Source organism: Bombina bombina, chromosome 12 (genome assembly GCF_027579735.1).
Source record: "Bombina bombina isolate aBomBom1 chromosome 12, aBomBom1.pri, whole genome shotgun sequence".
In the NCBI taxonomy this organism is placed as follows: domain Eukaryota; kingdom Metazoa; phylum Chordata; class Amphibia; order Anura; family Bombinatoridae; genus Bombina; species Bombina bombina.
In genome coordinates, this window is record NC_069510.1 from 67,638,377 (window position 1) to 67,664,970 (window position 26,594).

At 41.1% G+C, this 26,594-nt stretch overlaps 1 protein-coding gene across 1 annotated transcript in view; it reads right to left on the minus strand.

The window, feature by feature from the left end:
* The window catches only part of SAPCD2 (suppressor APC domain containing 2), a 127,008-nt gene that overhangs the window by 36,656 nt on the left and 63,758 nt on the right, over positions 1-26,594 (minus strand). The window contains exon 3 of the mRNA XM_053695555.1: positions 25,441-25,581. Within this exon, the coding sequence (XP_053551530.1) occupies positions 25,441-25,581 (141 nt within the window). The remainder of the gene's footprint in view (positions 1-25,440; positions 25,582-26,594) is intronic.

A 26,594-nucleotide genomic window follows, 5' to 3' on the forward strand; every position in this document is an offset into this window, starting at 1 on the left:
TAACAAAGGACTGTACATCTGGAAGCTCAGAGAGCATCTAGTGCAGTAAAACAGACAGGGCCAAAATCTGTCCCCTCGGGAAACTGGCAGAAAGGCCCTTCTCCAGACCATCCTGGAGAAACGATAGGATGCTGGCAACCTTATGCCAGGAAAAACCACGCTCTTCACACCAGAATAAGTAGGTTCTCCACACCTTATGATAGATGCGACAAGTAATCGGTTTACGAGCTTGAATGAGAGTATCAATAACCCTCTCAGAAAAAGCTCTCTTGGCTAGGACTAAGTGTTCAATCTCCACGCAGTCGGTCTCAGAGAATCTAGATTTTGATGAACTAAAGGACCTTGTTCCAGCAGATCCCTGCGACAAGGTAACTTCCATGGAGGAGGAGAAGATGACATCCCCACCAGATCTGCGAACCACATCCTTAGCGGCCACGATGGAGCGATCAGTATCACTGATGTCTGCTCCTGCTTGATGCGGGCCAATACACGAGGAAGGAGTGGTAACGGAGAGAAAGGTAAATTAGACTGAACCTCCAAGGCACTGCTAATGCATCTATTAGCTCTGTCTGGAGATCCCTGGACCTTGACCCATATCTGGGTAGCTTGGTATTGAGACGAGACGCCATGAGATCTATCTCCGGCGTCCCCCACCTGTTGGATATCTCCGCAAACACTTCGGGATGGAGAGACCATTCCCCCAGATGAAAGGATTGTCCGCTTCCCAGTTGTCCACACCCGGATTGTGGATTGTTGACAGCAAACAGCTGTGGGCCTCCGCCAACTCCAGGATCCGAGATACTTCCCTCATTGCTAGGGAGCTTCTCGTTCCTCCCTGATGATTAATGTAAGCCACCAAGGTAATGTTGTCCGATTGGAATCTGATAAACCAGGATGAACCCAGAAGGGGCCAAGCCTTCAGAGCATTGAAGATTGCCCTAAGTTCAAGAATGTTGATCGGGAGGGAGCGTTCCTCCTGAGACCACAGGCCCTGTGCCTTTTTGGGACCCCAAAAAGCTCACCATCCTGATAGACTGGTGTCCGTAGTAACAATCTCCTAGGATGGTATTAAGAAAGATGTCCCTCGGGAAAGATGATCTGGACAGAGTCACCAAGAGAGCGATTTTCAAAACCAGTTGTCGAGAGAAATCTGTTGAGACAGATCCGAATGATCGCCGTTCCACTGCCTCAGCATGCACAGTTGCAACGGTCTGAGACGGAACCTGGCAAATTGAATAAATGTCCATGCTGGACACCATAAGACCAATCGCCTCCATACACTGAGCCACAGAGGGCCTTAAGGAGAGTCCGGAAGGCAAGACATGCCAAAGCTAGCTTGCCACCTATCTGGTCTGTTAGAAATATCCTCATGGATATGAAGTCTATTATAGTACCCAGGAATTCTACACTGGTGCTTGGAATAAGAGAACTCTTTCTAGGTTTATCTTCCATCCATGAGATCGAAGAAGAGAGAGAAGAGATACCGAATGGTCCTCCGCCAGTCGAAAAGATGGTGTTTGTAGCAGAATATCGTCCAAGTAGGGAGCTACTTCTAGACCCCTGGTTCTGGCAACTGCTAGAAGAGCCCCTAGAATCTTTGTAAAAATCCTTGGAGCAGTAGCAAGACCAAACGGCAAAACGGTAGTGCAATGAACTGGAAGTGCTGGTCCAGGAATGCAAACCTTAGAAACAGGAAGTGATCCTTGCGGATTAGAATGTAAAAGGTAAGCATCCTTCAGATCTATAGTGGTCATGAACTGAACTAGAGGAAGGATGGACCTTATCGTCTCCATCTTGAACGAGGGGACATTTAGAAACCTGTTTGAGCACTTTAGGTCCAGAATCGGGTGGAAAGTTCCCTCCTTTGGGACCACTAAAAAGCTTGAATAGAATCCCAAACCTCTTTCTGCGATAGGTACCGGACAATGACCCGCACGCACCCCAGAAAGGGCTCCCTCTTTTCTGGTCTGGAAGACAGGTTGAGAGGAGAAATCTGACCCTTGGGTGGATGAGACTTGAAAACTTGAAACATATCTAGTACCCTTGAGCTATGACCTCTAGGACCCATGGATCCTGCACATCCCTGAACCAAGCGTCAAAAAAAAAAAAAAAAAAAGTGACAGTCTGCCCCCTACATGAGCCGGCTCCAGATCGGGGGCCGCCCCTTCATGTCGATTTAGTCTTGGTGGGCTTTTTGCTCTGCTTGGATTTATTCTAGGATTGAGTCGGCTTCCATGTACTCTTAGCTTGTTCGGGCTTAGTGGAGGACTGTTGTCGTTGGGATTTACCAGAACGAAAGGAACAAAAATTGGAATTTTGTCCCTTAGACTTGTTCTTTATCTTGCGATAGGAAGGCACCCTTGCCCCCTGTAACCGTGGAGATAATGGAGTCCAGGCCTGGACCAAACAAAATCTTTCCCTTAAAAAGGAGGGAAAGAAGTCTTGACTTAAAAGTAATTTCCAGGACTTCAGCCAGAGCGCAGACGGGTCTGAACTGAAAAAACAGAAACCTTAGCATTCAGGCTGATAATCTGCATGTATGCATCACAGATAAAAGAATGAGCAATTTTCAAGGCTCTAATTCTTTCCCTGATTACGTCCAGGGAACCCTCCACCCCGATCAATTCCGATAAGGAGTCGCACCAGTAGGCAGCTGCTCCGGGAACCGAAGCAAAGGAGGCTACCGGTTGAAATAAGTATCCCGTATGTTGAAACATCTTTCTTAGAAGAGTTTCCAACTTCTTATCCATCGGCTCTCTGAACGATGAGCTAGCCTCAAGCGGGATAGTATTACGTTTGGCAAGCGTGGAGATAGTGCCATCAACCTTAGGGACGGAACCCCACAACTCCAATTGAGAGTCCAGGACCAGGAATAATTTCCTAAAGGAAGAGGAAGGGGAAAAGGAAGATCCAATTCTGTCCCATTTGTTTTTAATAATGCTTGCCATCTTTAAAAGTACAGGAAAAGTTAATGGCACTACCCTGTCCTCGTAAACTTTGTCTAATTTAGGAATTAAAGGTTCATCAGGCAGCTTGGCCTCTGAAACCTCTAATATAGAGAGGACTTCTTTTAGAAGAAAACGTAAGTCTTCAATTTTAAAACTAAAGGCTGGTTCCTCTGCAGCAGGAGGCTTAGAAGCAGCAGACTCCGTCCCAAAAAAATCACCCTCTGAAGCCTCAGAGTGCGACTCATCCTCGGATAACTGAGTCAGAACAGATAAATCCAATAAATTACATGATGAGCAGGAGAGCCATGTTTAACCTTTTGATTGCGTTTAGCGGGGCGAGGTAAAGCACTGAGTGCCTCAGACACCACCGTTCTAAACTGCGCGGTAAAATCTGATGGTAAAAGGCTATGGATCAGGCGTGCTATGGGAAGCTGCGTATGTAGAAGGAGATGACTGATGGGTATGCCCCTCACGGGACGGTGAATCCTCAGGGGTGGACGGCTCAATGGTACTAAAGGGGTTAACCTTCTTAGACCTAATAACGTTGTCAAGGCATGTGGAACATAGTTAAGAGGGCGGGCATACCAAAGCCTCCTCACAATATAAACAGGTATTACTATTTGGAATAGAGGGAGTACCCTCAAGTAACTCAGAATCCTCCATAGCTAAAAATGGCACCTTTATACTCCCAATAGCTGGGGCATTTACCACCTCCTAGACCCAGACAATGCAGAGAAAAAGTGTCTTTTCACTCGGTGACCAGCTCGGTCAGGAAAGAGGAAATGAAAGCGAGGCCACTCCCGGTCAAGTAGTGCGTAAGGCAGGACCGCCCCTGCTATGTGAAAAAGCTGCGCAGCGTTCAAACCTGTGCACTCCAGCCACATAAACAGTCTGTGAGCCCAATAAAATCTCACACATAAAGCAGCAAAAAATCAAAGCATCATATTTGATTAATCCCCACTGTTCAATAATCCCCCTCAGGAGATATTAACCCATGATTCTATAAGATAAAAAGAGCCACACTGTGACCCTGTCTTCTAGCGTTTTCAACATATGTAAAAAAAAAATTGAAACAATCTTATCAGAATCCATGCTGTGGAACAGAAACACAGCCTCTCAAATGTGACAGTCTTGTAGCATCGCTCCTGACATGGACTTGACTGAGAAAAAGGAGCAGGCAGTAAAACTTGTCAACACTGATTGCTTAGGAGCTGTTAGCAGGCAGTCTGGATGGGTTTGCAGAAAGACTCTCCCTGCATCTCCAGACTCTAACTTTCGTCAATGATCTCACCGAGAGGCTGACAAGACTACTTAAAACTCCAGTCCCATATTGAAGGGCAGATACCCTTCCTAAGGAACTACTCCAAAATCTCTGGACACTTCTCTGCCATCCTCCTGTGAAAAAAGGCAAAGAATAAATGGGGGATGGGGGAAGTGGGAGAAGTATTTAAGCCTTTGGCTGAGGTGTTTTTGCCTCCTCCTGGTGGCCAGTTTAGTATTTCGCAACAGTAAGGAATGATGCTGTGTACTCTCCTTATATTAAGAAGGAAAATTGTTATTTATATTTCAATTAAACCTAGTGGAGCTACTTGCAATACATTTACTATAACACAGCTGGTATAGTAAGTCATTGGAGACACACAAATGGATATAGAACAGTGTGTTGTAATGAAAAGCACTAAGCAGTGGGCTATACTTAATAGAAATTGCAGTATGTATTACTCATCATTTTAAAAAGGATTTAACCTTTTATTTCCTTTTTTTTTAAACATAATTTGTGCAAGGTCCATTACTTTCTGTCACAGCCCTACAGGGGGCTAAGGTCTATATAGGAAGGCAAAGGAAAAGCTTTTCCTTTGAAGTGGTTGCTAGGAGACACCTGTACTTGCTCATGCTTAGCAGAGGACTTTTGCTACAAAATAAAAAAATAAATTTTAAAGATCATGTGAGAGTAGAACTTAAAGGATCAGTAAACGCACACAAATAATGTTATATAATTCTGCACATAGTGCAGAATTATATAACATTAGCCTAGCGCCAGCTTTCTAAATCAAAGTATTTCATTAATATTCACCTACGAAAACTAATTTTGCAGACCGCCGCTCCTTGATCTACTGAGCGGGTCTGTTTCTTTCCTAAGCGTATATGGGCACGCTGTCTAATCACAGCTGGCCCTATCTCGCCATTAAATTAAATGTAGCTCGCTCCCGCTACCAGATGAGAGTGGGAGCAAGCTACATTTAGTTTAATGGCGCGATAGGGCCGGCTGTGACTAAACAGCGTGCCCAGATGCGCTTAGGAAAGAAACAGACCCGCTCAGTAGAGCAAGGATCGGCGGTCTGCAAAATTAGTTTTCGTAGGTAAATATTAAATACTTTAATTTAGAAAGCTGGCACTAGGCTAATGTTATATAATTCTGCATTATATAACATTACAGTACAACTCCAAAAATCCGGACCCCAGAAATCCGGACAACCTGAGAATCCGGACTCTGGAGTGATTACAACTTCCGGGTGTTGGTTTGTCACTGCGCATGCGCAAATTGGCATTCAGAGCTGCAACAAGCGACGGCACACAAAGGCAGTGAGAAATCTGAGCTCCACAACTGCGCACTACAGTTTGCCATACATGACCGGTACCTGTGCAGGTATTTATCATCTTTACACTGCACAGTACCGTTATACCTGTATACTGTACTGTATTGTACAGTAGTGTACTGTACCAATGTTTCCTAAAGTGGATAAGGGTTCTAAACAGAAGCAGAGGAGAAACACTGTGAAATCACTGGGCACAGCAGAAGCGCCATCCACAAGCGGTTCACTGGGCGCAGCAGATGCTAGTGCTCCGTGAACAAGCAGTTCAGCATGTGCCGAAGAAATACCTGTGACGGAAAGGAATGTACATATTCAGGTGCAGTACTTTATTTTAATAAACAAGGTGATCTGTACAGTATTTATTTATAATAAAAAACATTAGCACATCTTTTTTATTTACAGGTATTTTATCAGCAATGTCCGAGAATCCGGAAAATCCGAAAATACGGACCAGGCAAATCCCCAAGCAGTCCGGATTTTCGGAGTTGTACTGTATTTGGTGCATTTACTGGCCCTTTAAAGAGACATTAAACCCAATTTTTTTCTTTCACGATACAGATAGAAGTAAATTGGAAAGTTGTTTAAAATTGTATTCTCTATGATCTATTTTTTTTGTCTAGATGAATACAACAACAATGTCTGGATATGAGTGTCCCTCTCCACTGACAGAGCTGTCGGAATTATTCTTATCAGCCAGTGAGCAATCACTTGTGCAGAATGTTATCCATTTGCAAGAGCACTAGAGGGCAGCAGTTTACTAGAATGTTATCTGTTTGCAAGAGCACTAGAGGGCAGCAGTTTACTAGAATGTTATCTATTTGCAAGAGCACTAGAGGGTAGCAGTTTTACTAGAATGTTATGTATTTGCAAGAGCACTAGAGGGCAGCAGTTTTACTAGAATGTTATCTATTTGCAAGAGCACTAGAGGGCAGCAGTTTTACTAGAATGTTATCCATTTGCAAGAGCACTAGAGGGCAGCAGTTTTACTAGAATGTTATCTGTTTGCAAGAGCACTAGAGGGCAGCAGTTTACTAGAATGTTATCTATTTGCAAGAGCACTAGAGGGCAGCAGTTTTACTAGAATGTTATCTATTTGCAAGAGCACTAGAGGGCAGCAGTTTTACTAGAATGTTATCTATTTGCAAGAGCACTAGAGGGCAGCAGTTTTACTAGAATGTTATCCATTTGCAAGAGCACTAGAGGGCAGCAGTTTTACTAGAATGTTATCTATTTGCAAGAGCACTAGAGGGCAGCAGCTTTACTAGAATGTTATCCATTTGCAGGAGCACTAGAGGGCAGCAGTTTTACTAGAATGTTATCTATTTGCAAGAGCACTAGAGGGCAGCAGTTTACTAGAATGTTATCCATTTGCAAGAGCACTAGAGGGCAGCAGTTTTACTAGAATGTTATCCATTTGCAAGAGCACTAGAGGGCAGCAGTTTACTAGAATGTTATCCATTTGCAAGAGCACTAGAGGGCAGCAGTTTTACTAGAATGTTATCTATTTGCAAGAGCACTAGAGGACAGCAGTTTTACTAGAATGTTATCTATTTGCAAGAGCACTAGAGGCAGCAGGTTTTACTAGAATGTTATCTATTTGCAAGAGCACTAGAGGGCAGCAGTTTTACTAGAATGTTATCTATTTGCAAGAGCACTAGAGGGCAGCAGTTTTACTAGAATGTTATCCATTAGCAAGAGCACTAGAGGGCAGCAGGTTTACTAGAATGTTATCTATTTGCAAGAGCACTAGAGGGCAGCAGTTTTACTAGAATGTTATCTATTTGCAAGAGCACTAGAGGGCAGCAGTTTTACTAGAATGTTATCTATTTGCAAGAGCACTAGAGGGCAGCAGTTTTACTAGAATGTTATCTATTTGCAAGAGCACTAGAGGGCAGCAGTTTTACTAGAATGTTATCCATTTGCAAGAGCACTAGAGGGCAGCAGTTTTACTAGAATGTTATCCATTTGCAAGAGCACTAGAGGGCAGCAGTTTTACTAGAATGTTATCTATTTGCAAGAGCACTAGAGGGCAGCAGTTTTACTAGAATGTTATCCATTTGCAAGAGCACTAGAGGGTAGCAGTTTTACTAGAATGTTATCTATTTGCAAGAGCACTAGAGGGCAGCAGTTTTACTAGAATGTTATCTATTTGCAAGAGCACTAGAGGGCAGCAGTTTTACTAGAATGTTATCTATTTGCAAGAGCACTAGAGGACAGCAGTTTTACTAGAATGTTATCTATTTGCAAGAGCACTAGAGGCAGCAGTTTTACTAGAATGTTATCTATTTGCAAGAGCACTAGAGGGCAGCAGTTTTACTAGAATGTTATCTATTTGCAAGAGCACTAGAGGACAGCAGTTTTACTAGAATGTTATCTATTTGCAAGAGCACTAGAGGGCAGCAGTTTTACTAGAATGTTATCCATTTGCAAGAGCACTAGAGGGCAGCAGTTTTACTAGATTGTTATCTATTTGCAAGAGCACTAGAGGGCAGCAGTTTACTAGAATGTTATCCATTTTGCGAAGAGCACTAGAGGGCAGCAGTTTTACTAGAATGTTATCTATTTGCAAGAGCACTAGAGGACAGCAGTTTTACTAGAATGTTATCTATTTTGCAAGAGCACTAGAGGGCAGCAGCTTTACTAGAATGTTATCTATTTGCAAGAGCACTAGAGGGCAGCAGTTTTACTAGAATGTTATCTATTTGCAAGAGCACTAGAGGGCAGCAGTTTTACTAGAAATGTTATCTATTTGCAAGAGCACTAGAGGGCAGCAGTTTTACTAGAATGTTATCTATTTGCAAGAGCACTAGAGGGCAGCAGTTTACTAGAATGTTATCTATTTGCAAGAGCACTAGAGGGCAGCAGTTTTACTAGAATGTTATCCATTTGCAAGAACACTAGAGGGCAGCAGTTTTACTAGAATGTTATCTATTTGCAAGAGCACTAGAGGGCAGCAGTTTTACTAGAATGTTATCTATTTGCAAGAGCACTAGAGGGCAGCAGTTTTACTAGAATGTTATCTATTTGCAAGAGCACTAGAGGGCAGCAGTTTTACTAGAATGTTATCCATTTGCAAGAGCACTAGAGGGCAGCAGTTTTACTAGAATGTTATCTATTTGCAAGAGCACTAGAGGGCAGCAGTTTTACTAGAATGTTATCTATTTGCAAGAGCACTAGAGGGCAGCAGTTTTACTAGAATGTTATCCATTTGCAAGAGCACTAGAGGGCAGCAGTTTTACTAGAATGTTATCCATTTGCAAGAGCACTAGAGGGCAGCAGTTTTACTAGAATGTTATCCATTTGCAAGAGCACTAGAGGGCAGCAGTTTTACTAGAATGTTATCCATTTGCAAGGAGCACTAGAGGGCAGCAGTTTTACTAGAATGTTATCTATTTGCAAGAGCACTAGAGGGCAGCAGTTTTACTAGAATGTTATCTATTTGCAAGAGCACTAGAGGGCAGCAGTTTTACTAGAATGTTATCTATTTGCAAGAGCACTAGAGGGCAGCAGTTTTACTAGAATGTTATCTATTTGCAAGAGCACTAGAGGGCAGCAGTTTTACTAGAATGTTATCTATTTGCAGGAGCACTAGAGGGCAGCAGTTTTACTAGAATGTTATCTATTTGCAAGAGCACTAGAGGGCAGCAGTTTTACTAGAATGTTATCCATTTGCAAGAGCACTAGAGGGCAGCAGTTTTACTAGAATGTTATCTATTTGCAAGAGCACTAGAGGGCAGCAGTTTTACTAGAATGTTATCTATTTGCAAGAGCACTAGAGGCAGCAGTTTACTAGAATGTTATCTATTTGCAAGAGCACTAGAGGGCAGCAGTTTTACTAGAATGTTATCTATTTGCAAGAGCACTAGAGGGCAGCAGTTTTACTAGAATGTTATCTATTTGCAGAGCACTAGAGGGCAGCAGTTTTACTAGAATGTTATCCATTTGCAAGAGCATAGAGGGCAGCAGTTTTACTAGAATGTTATCTATTTGCAGAGCACTAGAGGGCAGCAGTTTTACTAGAATGTTATCTATTTGCAAGAGCACTAGAGGGCAGCAGTTTTACTAGAATGTTATCTATTTGCAGAGCACTAGAGGGCAGCAGTTTTACTAGAATGTTATCCATTTGCAAGAGCACTAGAGGGCAGCAGTTTTACTAGAATGTTATCCATTTGCAAGAGCACTAGAGGGCAGCAGTTTTACTAGAATGTTATCTATTTGCAAGAGCACTAGAGGGCAGCAGTTTTACTAGAATGTTATCCATTTGCAAGAGCCACTAGAGTGGCAGCAGTTTTACTAGAATGTTATCTATTTGCAAGAGCACTAGAGGGCAGCAGTTTTACTAGAATGTTATCCATTTGCAAGAGCACTAGAGGGCAGCAGTTTTACTAGAATGTTATCCATTTGCAAGAGCACTAGAGGGCAGCAGTTTACTAGAATGTTATCCATTTGCAAGAGCACTAGAGGGCAGCAGTTTTACTAGAATGTTATCAATTTGCAAGAGCACTAGAGGGCAGCAGTTTTACTAGAATGTTATCAATTTGCAAGAGCACTAGAGGGCAGCAGTTTTACTAGAATGTTATCTATTTGCAAGAGCACTAGAGGGCAGCAGTTTTACTAGAATGTTATCTATTTGCAAGAGCACTAGAGGGCAGCAGTTTTACTAGAATGTTATCTATTTGCAAGAGCACTAGAGGGCAGCAGTTTTACTAGAATGTTATCCATTTGCAAGAGCACTAGAGGGCAGCAGTTTTACTAGAATGTTATCCATTTGCAAGAGCACTAGAGGGCAGCAGTTTTACTAGAATGTTATCTATTTGCAGGAGCACTAGAGGGCAGCAGTTTTACTAGAATGTTATCTATTTGCAAGAGCACTAGAGGGCAGCAGTTTTACTAGAATGTTATCTATTTGCAAGAGCACTAGAGGGCAGCAGTTTTACTAGAATGTTATCCATTTGCAAGAGCACTAGAGGGCAGCAGTTTTACTAGATGTTATCCATTTGCAAGAGCACTAGAGGGCAGCAGTTTTACTAGAATGTTATCTATTTGCAAGAGCACTAGAGGGCAGCAGTTTTACTAGAATGTTATCTATTTGCAAGAGCACTAGAGGGCAGCAGTTTTACTAGAATGTTATCTATTTGCAAGAGCACTAGAGGGCAGCAGTTTTACTAGAATGTTATCTATTTGCAAGAGCACTAGAGGGCAGCAGTTTTACTAGAATGTTATCTATTTGCAAGAGCACTAGAGGGCAGCAGTTTTACTAGAATGTTATCTATTTGCAAGAGCACTAGAGGGCAGCAGTTTACTAGAATGTTATCTATTTGCAAGAGCACTAGAGGGCAGCAGTTTTACTAGAATGTTATCCATTAGCAAGAGCACTAGAGGGCAGCAGTTTTACTAGAATGTTATCTATTTGCAAGAGCACTAGAGGGCAGCAGTTTTACTAGAATGTTATCCATTAGCAAGAGCACTAGAGGGCAGCAGTTTTACTAGAATGTTATCATTTGCAAGAGCACTAGAGGGCAGCAGTTTTACTAGAATGTTATCTATTTGCAAGAGCACTAGATGGCAGCAGCTTTACTAGAATGTTATCATTTGCAAGAGCACTAGAGGGCAGCAGTTTTACTAGAATGTTATCAATTTGCAAGAGCACTAGAGGGCAGCAGTTTTACTAGAATGTTATCCATTTGCAAGAGCACTAGAGGGCAGCAGTTTTACTAGAATGTTATCCATTTGCAAGAGCACTAGAGGGCAGCAGTTTACTAGAATGTTATCTATTTGCAGAGCACTAGAGGGCAGCAGTTTTACTAGAATGTTATCCTATTAGCAAGAGCACTAGAGGGCAGCAGTTTTACTAGAATGTTATCTATTTGCAAAGAGCACTAGAGGGCAGCAGTTTTACTAGAATGTTATCCTATTAGCAAGAGCACTAGAGGGCAGCAGTTTTACTAGAATGTTATCCATTTGCAAGAGCACTAGAGGGCAGCAGTTTTACTAGAATGTTATCTATTTGCAAGAGCACTAGATGGCAGCAGCTTTACTAGAATGTTATCCATTTGCAAGAGCACTAGAGGGCAGCAGTTCTTTACTAGAATGTTATCTATTTGCAAGAGCAACTAGAGGGCAGCAGTTTTACTAGAATGTTATCCATTTGCAAGAGCACTAGAGGGCAGCAGTTTTACTAGAATGTTATCCATTTGCAAGAGCACTAGAGGGCAGCAGTTTTACTAGAATGTTATCATTTGCAAGAGCACTAGATGGGCAGCAGTTTTACTAGAATGTTATCCATTTGCAAGAGCACTAGAGGGCAGCAGTTTTACTAGAATGTTATCAATTTGCAAGAGCACTAGAGGGCAGCAGTTTACTAGAATGTTATCCATTTGCAAGAGCACTAGAGGGCAGCAGTTTTACTAGAATGTTATCCTATTGCAAGAGCACTAGAGGGCAGCAGTTTTACTAGAATGTTATCTATTTGCAAGAGCACTAGAGGGCAGCAGTTTTACTAGACTGTTATCCATTTGCAAGAGCACTAGAGGGCAGCAGTTTTACTAGAATGTTATCCTATTTGCAAGAGCACTAGAGGGCAGCAGTTTACTAGAATGTTATCCATTTGCAAGAGCACTAGAGGGCAAGCAGTTTTACTAGAATGTTATCTATTTGCAAGAGCACTAGAGGGCAGCAGTTTTACTAGAATGTTATCCATTTGCAAGAGCACTAGAGGGCAGCAGTTTTACTTAGAATGTTATCCATTTGCAAGAGCACTAGAGGGCAGCAGTTTACTAGAATGTTATCCTTTTGCAAGAGCACTAGAGGCAGCAGTTTTACTAGAATGTTATCTATTTGCAAGAGCACTAGAGGGCAGCAGTTTTACTAGAATGTTATCTATTTGCAAGAGCACTAGAGGGCAGCAGTTTTACTAGAATGTTATCCATTTGCAAGAGCACTAGAGGGCAGCAGTTTTACTAGAATGTTATCTATTTGCAAGAGCACTAGAGGGCAGCAGTTTTACTAGAATGTTATCTATTTGCAAGAGCACTAGAGGGCAGCAGTTTTACTAGAATGTTATCTATTTGCAAGAGCACTAGAGGGCAGCAGTTTTACTAGAATGTTATCTATTTGCAAGAGCACTAGAGGGCAGCAGTTTTACTAGAATGTTATCTATTTGCAAGAGCACTAGAGGGCAGCAGTTTTACTAGAATGTTATCCATTTGCAAGAGCACTAGAGGGCAGCAGTTTTACTAGAATGTTATCTATTTGCAAGAGCACTAGAGGGCAGCAGTTTTACTAGAATGTTATCCATTTGCAAGAGCACTAGAGGGCAGCAGTTTTACTAGAATGTTATCTATTTGCAAGAGCACTAGAGGGCAGCAGTTTTACTAGAATGTTATCCATTTGCAAGAGCACTAGAGGGCAGCAGTTTTACTAGAATGTTATCTATTTGCAAGAGCACTAGAGGGCAGCAGTTTTACTAGAATGTTATCTATTTGCAAGAGCACTAGAGGGCAGCAGTTTTACTAGAATGTTATCTATTTGCAAGAGCACTAGAGGGCAGCAGTTTTACTAGAATGTTATCTATTTGCAAGAGCACTAGAGGGCAGCAGTTTTACTAGAATGTTATCTATTTGCAAGAGCACCTAGAGGGCAGCAGTTTTACTAGAATGTTATCCATTTGCAAGAGCACTAGAGGGCAGCAGTTTTACTAGAATGTTATCTATTTGCAAGAGCACTAGAGGGCAGCAGTTTTACTAGAATGTTATCCATTTGCAAGAGCACTAGAGGGCAGCAGTTTTACTAGAATGTTATCAATTTGCAAGAGCACTAGAGGGCAGCAGTTTTACTAGAATGTTATCCATTTGCAAGAGCACTAGAGGGCAGCAGTTTTACTAGAATGTTATCTATTTGCAAGAGCACTAGAGGGCAGCAGTTTTACTAGAATGTTATCTATTTGCAAGAGCACTAGAGGGCAGCAGTTTTACTAGAATGTTATCCATTAGCAAGAGCACTAGAGGGCAGCAGTTTTACTAGAATGTTATCTATTTGCAAGAGCACTAGAGGGCAGCAGTTTTACTAGAATGTTATCCATTAGCAAGAGCACTAGAGGGCAGCAGTTTTACTAGAATGTTATCCATTTGCAAGAGCACTAGAGGGCAGCAGTTTTACTAGAATGTTATCTATTTGCAAGAGCACTAGATGGCAGCAGCTTTACTAGAATGTTATCCATTTGCAAGAGCACTAGAGGGCAGCAGTTTTACTAGAATGTTATCCATTTGCAAGAGCACTAGAGGGCAGCAGTTTTACTAGAATGTTATCCTATTTGCAAGAGCACTAGAGGGCAGCAGTTTTAACTAGAATGTTAGCCCATTTGCAAGAAGCACTAGAGGGCAGCAGTATTACTTAGAATGTTATCTATTTGCAAGAGCACTAGAGGGCAGCAGTTTTACTAGAATGTTATCATTTGCAAGAGCACTAGAGGGCAGCAGTTTTACTAGAATGTTATCTATTTGCAAGAGCCCTAGAGGGCAGCAGTTTTACTAGAATGTTATCTATTGCAAGAGCACCTAGAGGGCAGCAGTTTTACTAGAGAAGTTATCCATTTGCAGAGCACTAGAGGGCAGCAGTTTTACTAGAATGTTATCTCTATTTGAAGAGCACTAGAGGCAGCAGTTTTACTAGAATGTTATCCATTTGCAAGAGCACTAGAGGGCAGCAGTTTTACTAGAATGTTATCCATTTGCAAGAGCACTAGAGGGCAGCAGTTTTACTAGAATGTTATCTATTGCAAAGAGCACTAGAGAGGCAGCAGTTTTACTAGAATGTTATCCATTTGCAAGAGCACTAGAGGGCAGCAGTTTTACTAGAATGTTATCCATTTGCAAGAGCACTAGAGGGCAGCAGTTTTACTAGAATGTTATCCATTTGCAAGAGCACTAGAGGGCAGCAGTTTTACTAGAATGTTATCTATTTGCAAGAGCACTAGAGGGCAGCAGTTTTACTAGAAAGTTATCCATTTGCAAGAGCACTAGAGGGCAGCAGTTTTACTAGAATGTTATCTATTTGCAAGAGCACTAGAGGGCAGCAGTTTTACTAGAATGTTATCCATTTGCAAGAGCACTAGAGGGCAGCAGTTTTACTAGAATGTTATCTATTTGCAGGAGCACTAGAGGGCAGCAGTTTTACTAGAATGTTATCTATTTGCAAGAGCACTAGAGGGCAGCAGTTTTACTAGAAAGTTATCCATTTGCAAGAGCACTAGAGGGCAGCAGTTTTACTAGAATGTTATCTATTTGCAAGAGCACTAGAGGCAGCAGTTTTACTAGAATGTTATCTATTTGCAAGAGCACTAGAGGGCAGCAGTTTTACTAGAATGTTATCCTATTTGCAAGAGCACTAGAGGGCAGCAGTTTTACTAGAATGTTATACATTTGCAAGAGCACTAGAGGGCAGCAGTTTTACTAGAATGTTATCTATTTGCAAGAGCACTAGAGGGCAGCAGTTTTTACTAGAATGTTATCTCATTTGCAAGAGCACTAGAGGGCAGCAGTTTTACTAGAATGTTATCTATTTGCATGAGCACTAGAGAGGCAGCAGTTTTACTAGAATGTTATCTATTTGCAAGAGCACTAGAGGGCAGCAGTTTTACTAGAATGTTATCCATTTGCAAGAGCACTAGAGGGCAGCAGTTTTACTAGAATGTTATCTATTTGCAAGAGCACTAGAGGGCAGCAGTTTTACTAGAATGTTATCCATTTGCAAGAGCACTAGAGGGCAGCAGCTTTACTAGAATGTTATCCTATTTGCAAGAGCACTAGAGGGCAGCAGTTTTACTAGAATGTTATCTATTTGCAAGAGCACTAGAGGGCAGCAGTTTTACTAGAATGTTATCCATTTGCAAGAGCACTAGAGGGCAGCAGTTTTACTAGAATGTTATCTATTTGCAAGAGCACTAGAGGGCAGCAGTTTTACTAGAATGTTATCCATTTGCAAGAGCACTAGAGGGCAGCAGTTTTACTAGAATGTTATCCATTTGCAAGAGCACTAGAGGGCAGCAGTTTTACTAGAATGTTATCTATTTGCAGGAGCACTAGAGGGCAGCAGTTTTTACTAGAATGTTATCTATTTGCAAGAGCACTAGAGGGCAGCAGTTTTACTAGAATGTTATCTATTTGCAAGAGCACTAGAGGGCAGCAGTTTTACTAGAATGTTATCTATTTGCAAGAGCACTAGAGGGCAGCAGTTTTACTAGAATGTTATCTATTTGCAAGAGCACTAGAGGGCAGCAGTTTTACTAGAATGTTATCCATTTGCAAGAGCACTAGAGGGCAGCAGTTTTACTAGAATGTTATCACATTTGCAAGAGCACTAGAGGGCCAGCAGTTTTACTAGAATGTTATCATTTGCAAGAGCACATAGATGGCAGCATGCTTTACATAGAATGTTATCCATTTGAAGAGCACTTGAGGCAGCAGTTTTACTAGTATGTTATCTATTTGCAAGAGCACTAGAGGGCAGCAGTTTTACTAGAATGTTATCCATTTGCAAGAGCACTAGAGGGCAGCAGTTTTACTAGAATGTTATCTATTTGCAAGAGCACTAGAGGGCAGCAGTTTTACTAGAATGTTATCTATTGCAAGAGCACTAGAGGGCAGCAGTTTTACTAGAATGTTATCCATTTGCAAGAGCACTAGAGGGCAGCAGTTTTACTAGAATGTTAATCTATTTGCAAGAGCATAGAGGGCAGCTCAGTTTTACTAGAATGTTTATCAATTTGCAAGAGCACTAGAGGGCAGCAGTTTTACTAGAATGTTATCTATTTGCAAGAGCACTAGAGGGCAGCAGTTTTACTAGAATGTTATCTATTTGCAAGAGCACTAGAGGGCAGCAGTTTTACTAGAATGTTATCTATTTGCAAGAGCACTAGAGGGCAGCAGTTTTACTAGAATGTTATCCATTTGCAAGAGCACTAGAGGGCAGCAGTTTTACTAGAATGTTATCTATTTGCAAGAGCACTAGAGGGCAGCAGTTTTACTAGAATGTTATCCATTTGCAAGAGCACTAGAGGGCAGCAGTTTTACTAGAATGTTATCTATTTGCAAGAGCACTAGAGGGCAGCAGTTTTACTAGAATGTTATCTATTTGCAAGAGCACTAGAGGGCAGCAGTTTTACTAGAATGTTATCAATTTGCAAGAGCACTAGAGGGCAGCAGTTTTACTAGAATGTTATCTATTTGCAAGAGCACTAGAGGGCAGCAGTTTTACTAGAATGTTATCTATTTGCAAGAGCACTAGAGGGCAGCAGTTTTACTAGAATGTTATCTATTTGCAAGAGCACTAGAGGGCAGCAGTTTTACTAGAATGTTATCTATTTGCAAGAGCACTAGAGGGCAGCAGTTTTACTAGAATGTTATCTATTTGCAAGAGCACTAGAGGGCAGCAGTTTTACTAGAATGTTATCTATTTGCAAGAGCACTAGAGGGCAGCAGTTTTACTAGAATGTTATCCATTTGCAAGAGCACTAGAGGGCAGCAGTTTTACTAGAATGTTATCCATTTGCAAGAGCACTAGAGGGCAGCAGTTTTACTAGAATGTTATCCATTTGCAAGAGCACTAGAGGGCAGCAGTTTTACTAGAATGTTATCCATTTGCAAGAGCACTAGAGGGCAGCAGTTTTACTAGAATGTTATCTATTTGCAAGAGCACTAGAGGGTAGCAGTTTTACTACAATGTTATCCATTTGCAAGAGCACTAGAGGGCAGCAGTTTTACTAGAATGTTATCCATTTGCAAGAGCACTAGAGGGCAGCAGTTTTACTAGAATGTTATCTATTTGCAAGAGCACTAGAGGGCAGCAGTTTTACTAGAATGTTATCTATTTGCAAGAGCACTAGAGGGCAGCAGTTTTACTAGAATGTTATCTATTTGCAAGAGCACTAGAGGGCAGCAGTTTTACTAGAATGTTATCCTATTTGCAAGAGCACTAGAGGGCAGCAGTTTTACTAGAATGTTATCTATTTGCAAGAGCACTAGAGGGCAGCAGTTTTACTAGAATGTTATCCATTAGCAAGAGCACTAGAGGGCAGCAGTTTTACTAGAATGTTATCTATTTGCAAGAGCACTAGAGGGCAGCAGTTTTACTAGAATGTTATCTATTTGCAAGAGCACTAGAGGGCAGCAGTTTTACTAGAATGTTATCTATTTGCAAGAGCACTAGAGGGCAGCAGTTTTACTAGAATGTTATCCATTTGCAAGAGCACTAGAGGGCAGCAGTTTTACTAGAATGTTATCTATTTGCAAGAGCACTAGAGGGCAGCAGTTTTACTAGAATGTTATCTATTTGCAAGAGCACTAGAGGGCAGCAGTTTTACTAGAATGTTATCCATTTGCAAGAGCACTAGAGGACAGCAGTTTTACTAGAATGTTATCTATTTGCAAGAGCACTAGAGGGCAGCAGTTTTACTAGAATGTTATCTATTTGCAAGAGCACTAGAGGGCAGCAGTTTTACTAGAATGTTATCTATTTGCAAGAGCACTAGAGGGCAGCAGTTTTACTAGAATGTTATCCATTAGCAAGAGCACTAGAGGGCAGCAGTTTTACTAGAATGTTATCCATTTGCAAGAGCACTAGAGGGCAGCAGTTTTACTAGAATGTTATCTATTTGCAAGAGCACTAGATGGCAGCAGCTTTACTAGAATGTTATCCATTTGCAAGAGCACTAGAGGGCAGCAGTTTTACTAGAATGTTATCCATTTGCAAGAGCACTAGAGGGCAGCAGTTTTACTAGAATGTTATCCATTTGCAAGAGCACTAGAGGGCAGCAGTTTTACTAGAATGTTATCCATTTGCAAGAGCACTAGAGGGCAGCAGTTTTACTAGAATGTTATCATTTGCAAGAGCACTAGAGGGCAGCAGTTTTACTAGAATGTTATCCATTTGCAAGAGCACTAGAGGGCAGCAGTTTTACTAGAATGTTATCTATTTGCAGGAGCACTAGAGGGCAGCAGTTTTACTAGAATGTTATCTATTTGCAAGAGCACTAGAGGGCAGCAGTTTTACTAGAAAGTTATCCAATTGCAAGAGCACTAGAGGGCAGCAGTTTTACTAGAATGTTATCTATTTGCAAGAGCACTAGAGGGCAGCAGTTTTACTAGAATGTTATCCATTTGCAAGAGCACTAGAGGGCAGCAGTTTTACTAGATTGTTATCTATTTGCAAGAGCACTAGAGGGCAGCAGTTTTACTAGAATGTTATCTATTTGCAAGAGCACTAGAGGGCAGCAGTTTTACTAGAATGTTATCTATTTGCAAGAGCACTAGAGGACAGCAGTTTTACTAGAATGTTATCTATTTGCAAGAGCACTAGAGGGCAGCAGTTTTACTAGAATGTTATCTATTTGCAAGAGCACTAGAGGGCAGCGGTTTTACTAGAATGTTATCTATTAGCAAGAGCACTAGAGGGCAGCAGTTTTACTAGAATGTTATCCATTTGCAAGAGCACTAGAGGGCAGCAGCTTTACTAGAATGTTATCCATTTGCAAGAGCACTAGAGGGCAGCAGTTTTACTAGAATGTTATCCATTTGCAAGAGCACTAGAGGCAGCAGTTTTACTAGAATGTTATCCATTTGCAAGAGCACTAGAGGGCAGCAGTTTTACTAGAATGTTATCCATTTGCAAGAGCACTAGAGGGCAGCAGTTTTACTAGAATGTTATCTATTTGCAAGAGCACTAGAGGGCAGCAGTTTTACTAGAATGTTATCTATTTGCAAGAGCACTAGAGGGTAGCAGTTTTACTAGAATGTTATCCATTTGCAAGAGCACTAGAGGGCAGCAGTTTTACTAGAATGTTATCCATTTGCAAGAGCACTAGAGGCAGCAGTTTTACTAGAATGTTATCTATTTGCAAGAGCACTAGAGGGTAGCAGTTTTACTAGAATGTTATCTATTTGCAAGAGCACTAGAGGGCAGCAGTTTTTACTAGAATGTTATCCATTTGCAAGAGCACTAGAGGGCAGCAGTTTTACTAGAATGTTATCAATTTGCAAGAGCACTAGTGGGCAGCAGTTTTACTAGAATGTTATCTATTTGCAAGAGCACTAGAGGGCAGCAGTTTTACTAGAATGTTATCTATTTGCAAGAGCACTAGAGGGCAGCAGTTTTACTAGAATGTTATCCATTTGCAAGAGCACTAGAGGGCAGCAGTTTTACTAGAATGTTATCTATTTGCAAGAGCACTAGAGGGCAGCAGTTTTACTAGAATGTTATCTATTTGCAAGAGCACTAGAGGGCAGCAGTTTTACTAGAATGTTATCTATTTGCAAAGAGCACTAGAGGGCAGCAGCTTTACTAGAATGTTATCTATTTGCAAGAGCACTAGAGGGCAGCAGTTTTACTAGAATGTTATCTATTTGCAAGAGCACTAGAGGGCAGCAGTTTTACTAGAATGTTATCCTATTTGCAAGAGCACTAGAGGGCAGCAGTTTTACTAGAATGTTATCCTATTTGCAAGAGCACTAGAGGGCAGCAGTTTTACTAGAATGTTATCCTATTTGCAAGAGCACTAGAGGGCAGCAGTTTTACTAGAATGTTATCCATTTGCAAGAGCACTAGAGGGCAGCAGTTTTACTAGAATGTTATCTATTTGCAAGAGCACTAGAGGGCAGCAGTTTTACTAGAATGTTATCTATTTGCAAGAGCACTAGAGGGCAGCAGCTTTACTAGAATGTTATCTATTTGCAAGAGCACTAGAGGGCAGCAGTTTTACTAGAATGTTATCCATTTGCAAGAGCACTAGAGGGCAGCAGTTTTACTAGAATGTTATCCATTTGCAAGAGCACTAGAGGGCAGCAGTTTTACTAGAATGTTATCTATTTGCAAGAGCACTAGAGGGTAGCAGTTTTACTAGAATGTTATCTATTTGCAAGAGCACTAGAGGGCAGCAGTTTTACTAGAATGTTATCTATTTGCAAGAGCACTAGAGGGCAGCAGTTTTACTAGAATGTTATCTATTTGCAAGAGCACTAGAGGGCTAGCAGTTTTACTAGAATGTTATCTATTTGCAAGAGCACTAGAGGGCAGCAGTTTTACTAGAATGTTATCTATTTGCAAGAGCACTAGAGGGCAGCAGTTTTACTAGAATGTTATCTATTTGCAAGAGCACTAGAGGGCAGCAGTTTTACTAGAATGTTATCCATTTGCAAGAGCACTAGAGGGCAGCAGTTTACTAGAATGTTATCCATTTGCAAGAGCACTAGAGGGCAGCAGTTTTACTAGAATGTTATCCATTTGCAAGAGCACTAGAGGGCAGCAGTTTTACTAGAATGTTATCCATTTGCAAGAGCACTAGAGGACAGCAGTTTTACTAGAATGTTATCTATTTGCAAGAGCACTAGAGGGCAGCAGTTTTACTAGAATGTTATCTATTTGCAAGAGCACTAGAGGGCAGCAGTTTTACTAGAATGTTATCTATTTGCAAGAGCACTAGAGGGCAGCAGTTTTACTAGAATGTTATCTATTTGCAAGAGCACTAGAGGGCAGCAGTTTTACTAGAATGTTATCTATTTGCAAGAGCACTAGAGGGTAGCAGTTTTACTAGAATGTTATCAATTTGCAAGAGCACTAGAGGGCAGCAGTTTTACTAGAATGTTATCCATTAGCAAGAGCACTAGAGGGCAGCAGTTTTACTAGAATGTTATCTATTTGCAAGAGCACTAGAGGGCAGCAGTTTTACTAGAATGTTATCCATTTGCAAGAGCACTAGAGGGCAGCAGTTTTACTAGAATGTTATCTATTTGCAAGAGCACTAGAGGACAGCAGTTTTACTAGAATGTTATCTATTTGCAAGAGCACTAGAGGGTAGCAGTTTTACTAGAATGTTATCTATTTGCAAGAGCACTAGAGGGCAGCAGTTTTACTAGAATGTTATCCATTAGCAAGAGCACTAGAGGGCAGCAGTTTTACTAGAATGTTATCTATTTGCAAGAGCACTAGAGGGCAGCAGTTTTACTAGAATGTTATCCATTTGCAAGAGCACTAGAGGGCAGCAGTTTTACTAGAATGTTATCTATTTGCAAGAGCACTAGAGGGCAGCAGTTTTACTAGAATGTTATCTATTTGCAAGAGCACTAGAGGGCAGCAGTTTTACTAGAATGTTATCTATTTGCAAGAGCACTAGAGGGCAGCAGTTTTACTAGAATGTTATCTATTTGCAAGAGCACTAGAGGGCAGCAGTTTTACTAGAATGTTATCCATTTGCAAGAGCACTAGAGGCAGCAATTTTACTAGAATGTTATCTATTTGCAAGAGCACTAGAGGGTAGCAGTTTTACTAGAATGTTATGTATTTGCAAGAGCACTAGAGGGCAGCAGTTTTACTAGAATGTTATCCATTTGCAAGAGCACTAGAGGGCAGCAGTTTTACTAGAATGTTATCTATTTGCAAGAGCACTAGAGGGCAGCAGTTTTACTAGAATGTTATCCATTTGCAAGAGCACTAGAGGGCAGCAGTTTTACTAGAATGTTATCTATTTGCAAGAGCACTAGAGGGCAGCAGTTTTACTAGAATGTTATCCATTTGCAAGAGCACTAGAGGGCAGCAGTTTTACTAGAATGTTATCTATTTGCAAGAGCACTAGAGGGCAGCAGTTTTACTAGAATGTTATCTATTTGCAAGAGCACTAGAGGGCAGCAGTTTTACTAGAATGTTATCTATTTGCAAGAGCACTAGAGGGCAGCAGTTTTACTAGAATGTTATCTATTTGCAAGAGCACTAGAGGGCAGCAGTTTTACTAGAATGTTATCTATTTGCAAGAGCACTAGAGGGCAGCAGTTTTACTAGAATGTTATCTATTTGCAAGAGCACTAGAGGGCAGCAGTTTTACTAGAATGTTATCCATTTGCAAGAGCACTAGAGGGCAGCAGTTTTACTAGAATGTTATCTATTTGCAAGAGCACTAGAGGGCAGCAGTTTTACTAGAATGTTATCTATTTGCAAGAGCACTAGAGGGCAGCAGTTTTACTAGAATGTTATCCATTTGCAAGAGCACTAGAGGGCAGCAGCTTTACTAGAATGTTATCTATTTGCAAGAGCACTAGAGGGCAGCAGTTTTACTAGAATGTTATCCATTTGCAAGAGCACTAGAGGGCAGCAGCTTTACTAGAATGTTATCTATTTGCAAGAGCACTAGAGGGCAGCAGCTTTACTAGAATGTTATCCATTTGCAAGAGCACTAGAGGGCAGCAGTTTTACTAGAATGTTATCTATTTGCAAGAGCACTAGAGGGCAGCAGTTTTACTAGAATGTTATCTATTTGCAAGAGCACTAGAGGGCAGCAGTTTTACTAGAATGTTATCCATTTGCAAGAGCACTAGAGGGCAGCAGCTTTACTAGAATGTTATCTATTTGCAAGAGCACTAGAGGGCAGCAGTTTTACTAGAATGTTATCTATTTGCAAGAGCACTAGAGGGTAGCAGTTTTACTAGAATGTTATGTATTTGCAAGAGCACTAGAGGCAGCAGTTTTACTAGAATGTTATCTATTTGCAAGAGCACTAGAGGGTAGCAGTTTTACTAGAATGTTATGTATTTGCAAGAGCACTAGAGGGCAGCAGTTTTACTAGAATGTTATCTATTTGCAAGAGCACTAGAGGGCAGCAGTTTTACTAGAATGTTATCTATTTGCAAGAGCACTAGAGGGCAGCAGTTTTACTAGAATGTTATCCATTTGCAAGAGCACTAGAGGGCAGCAGTTTTACTAGAATGTTATCCATTTGCAAGAGCACTAGAGGGCTGCAGTTTTACTAGAATGTTATCCATTTGCAAGAGCACTAGAGGGCAGCAGTTTTACTAGAATGTTATCTATTTGCAAGAGCACTAGAGGACAGAAGTTTTACTAGAATGTTATCTATTTGCAAGAGCACTAGAGGGCAGCAGTTTTACTAGAATGTTATCTATTTGCAAGAGCACTAGAGGGCAGCAGTTTTACTAGAATGTTATCTATTTGCAAGAGCACTAGAGGGCAGCAGTTTTACTAGAATGTTATCCATTTGCAGGAGCACTAGAGGGCAGCAGTTTTACTAGAATGTTATCTATTTGCAAGAGCACTAGAGGGCAGCAGTTTTACTAGAATGTTATCCATTTGCAAGAGCACTAGAGGGCAGCAGTTTTACTAGAATGTTATCCATTTGCAAGAGCACTAGAGGGCAGCAGTTTTACTAGAATGTTATCTATTTGCAAGAGCACTAGAGGGCAGCAGTTTTACTAGAATGTTATCTATTTGCAAGAGCACTAGAGGGCAGCAGTTTTACTAGAATGTTATCTATTTGCAAGAGCACTAGAGGGCAGCAGTTTTACTAGAATGTTATCCATTTGCAAGAGCACTAGAGGGCAGCAGTTTTACTAGAATGTTATCTATTTGCAAGAGCACTAGAGGGCAGCAGTTTTACTAGAATGTTATCTATTTGCAAGAGCACTAGAGGACAGCAGTTTTACTAGAATGTTATCTATTTGCAAGAGCACTAGAGGGCAGCAGTTTTACTAGAATGTTATCTATTTGCAAGAGCACTGGAGGGCAGCAGTTTTACTAGAATGTTATCTATTTGCAAGAGCACTAGAGGGCAGCAGTTTACTAGAATGTTATCCATTTGCAAGAGCACTAGAGGGCAGCAGTTTTACTAGAATGTTATCTATTTGCAAGAGCACTAGAGGGCAGCAGCTTTACTAGAATGTTATCCATTTGCAAGAGCACTAGAGGGCAGCAGTTTTACTAGAATGTTATCCATTTGCAAGAGCACTAGAGGGCAGCAGTTTTACTAGAATGTTATCCATTTGCAAGAGCACTAGAGGGCAGCAGTTTTACTAGAATGTTATCCATTTGCAAGAGCACTAGAGGGCAGCAGTTTTACTAGAATGTTATCTATTTGCAAGAGCACTAGAGGGCAGCAGTTTTACTAGAATGTTATCCATTTGCAAGAGCACTAGAGGGCAGCAGTTTTACTAGAATGTTATCCATTTGCAAGAGCACTAGAGGGCAGCAGTTTTACTAGAATGTTATCTATTTGCAAGAGCACTAGAGGGCAGCAGTTTTACTAGAATGTTATCTATTTGCAAGAGCACTAGAGGGCAGCAGTTTTACTAGAATGTTATCCATTTGCAAGAGCACTAGAGGGCAGCAGTTTTACTAGAAAGTTATCCATTTGCAAGAGCACTAGAGGGCAGCAGTTTTACTAGAATGTTATCTATTTGCAAGAGCACTAGAGGGCAGCAGTTTTACTAGAATGTTATCTATTTGCAAGAGCACTAGAGGGCAGCAGTTTTACTAGAATGTTATCCATTTGCAAGAGCACTAGAGGGCAGCAGTTTTACTAGAATGTTATCCATTTGCAAGAGCACTAGAGGGCAGCAGTTTTACTAGAATGTTATCTATTTGCAAGAGCACTAGAGGGCAGCAGTTTTATCTATTTGCAAGAGCACTAGAGGGCAGCAGTTTTGCAAGAATGTTATCTGTTTGCAAGAGCACTAGAGGGCAGCAGTTTTGCAAGAATGTTATCCATTTGCAAGAGCACTAGAGGGCAGCAGTTTTACTAGAATGTTATCCATTTGCAAGAGCACTAGAGGGCAGCAGTTTTACTAGAATGTTATCCATTTGCAAGAGTACTAGAGGGCAGCAGTTTTACTAGAATGTTATCCATTAGCAAGACCACTAGAGGGCAGCACTATTTCCTGTCATGTAGTGCACCAGATGCTACCTAGGTATCTTTTCAATACAAAATATCATGGGAACAAAGCAAATTTGATTTTAGAAGTAAATTGTAACCTTTTTTAAAATGGTGTGTTCTGTCCGATTCCCAAAAGAAAACTTTTGGGTTTCATACCCCTTTAATTCAGATGTTGTTGTTTTGTACTTCTACTCACATTAGGGGTCTTCCCCAAGTTCCTCTGTCGCTCCTGCACAGCCTGGATCTGCTGGAGGTACCAATCGCGAGCGCGTTCCACCATCTCCAACCCCTGGATAAGGAAATCCTTTTCCTGCTCCAGCTCCTTCATCACCATTAGCTGTAAAACCACCAAGAGACATTTGTCACCCAGAAATCCGTGTCTTTAATGGTTCATGCTTTATAATTTCCCATGACATCAAGCTTATTTTAACACGAAAGAGATGTCTGAGGCTCAAAACGACATAAAGTGATAGTAAATCCTAGCGTTTGTGAAACGGTAGGATTTATAATTGCAACAAATAAAGGGGACTTTCAGTCCGGAAGTATAAAATACTTTATGCAGAAAGTTTATTTGTCTGCAGCGTTTGCTACGCTGAGTGCCTCAGGCTGCCCGCAGCATAACGCTATCTTGCACTAAGGTACTCTTAGCTAATAGCGTGCTAGCTATACGGCTTGATGCCAGCTGGCCTGCATGGCTATTGGCTAAGAGGTGGAAAGGTCACCTCAGTGGAAAATAGCCTGAGGTGCTCGGCGTGGCAAACGCTGCAGACAAATAAAGGAACTTTCAACATGAAGTATTTTATACTTTATGACTGAAAGTCCCCTTTATATGTTGTAATGGTAAATCTTAGTGTTTGTTGTCACTATTACTTTAAGCCAAATGGATTCAGACACTCAACCAGCTTCTAGTAAAAGTCAGAATTTAAAGGGATATAAACAGTCTTTCATTGTTGTAATAAAAAAGCACTAAGTAGGGAGTTATACTTAAAGTGAATGTAAATTTTGATGCTAAAGTGCCTGGTTTTTAAAAATTTGATTAAAAACAGGGGCACTTTAATTCATCAAAATTTACATTTCACTCGTGTTATGACAAAAAAAATTACCTTTAAAACTTGACAGCAGATCCAGCTTCCTCCGGTCGTCACAAGCCATTTCTGATGTCAGAAATGATGGATAGGTCATCCTCCAATCACGGCTTCCCCCCCGGGGGAATCAGTGTCTGATTCAATCCCGTGATTGGAGGAAGCCGGATTCCTCATTTTAGACCCAGGAAGAGGTTTTGCAACGGGTGGAGGAAGCTGGATCTGCTGTCAAGAATAAAAGGTAAGTTTTTTTTCACAACACAAGTGA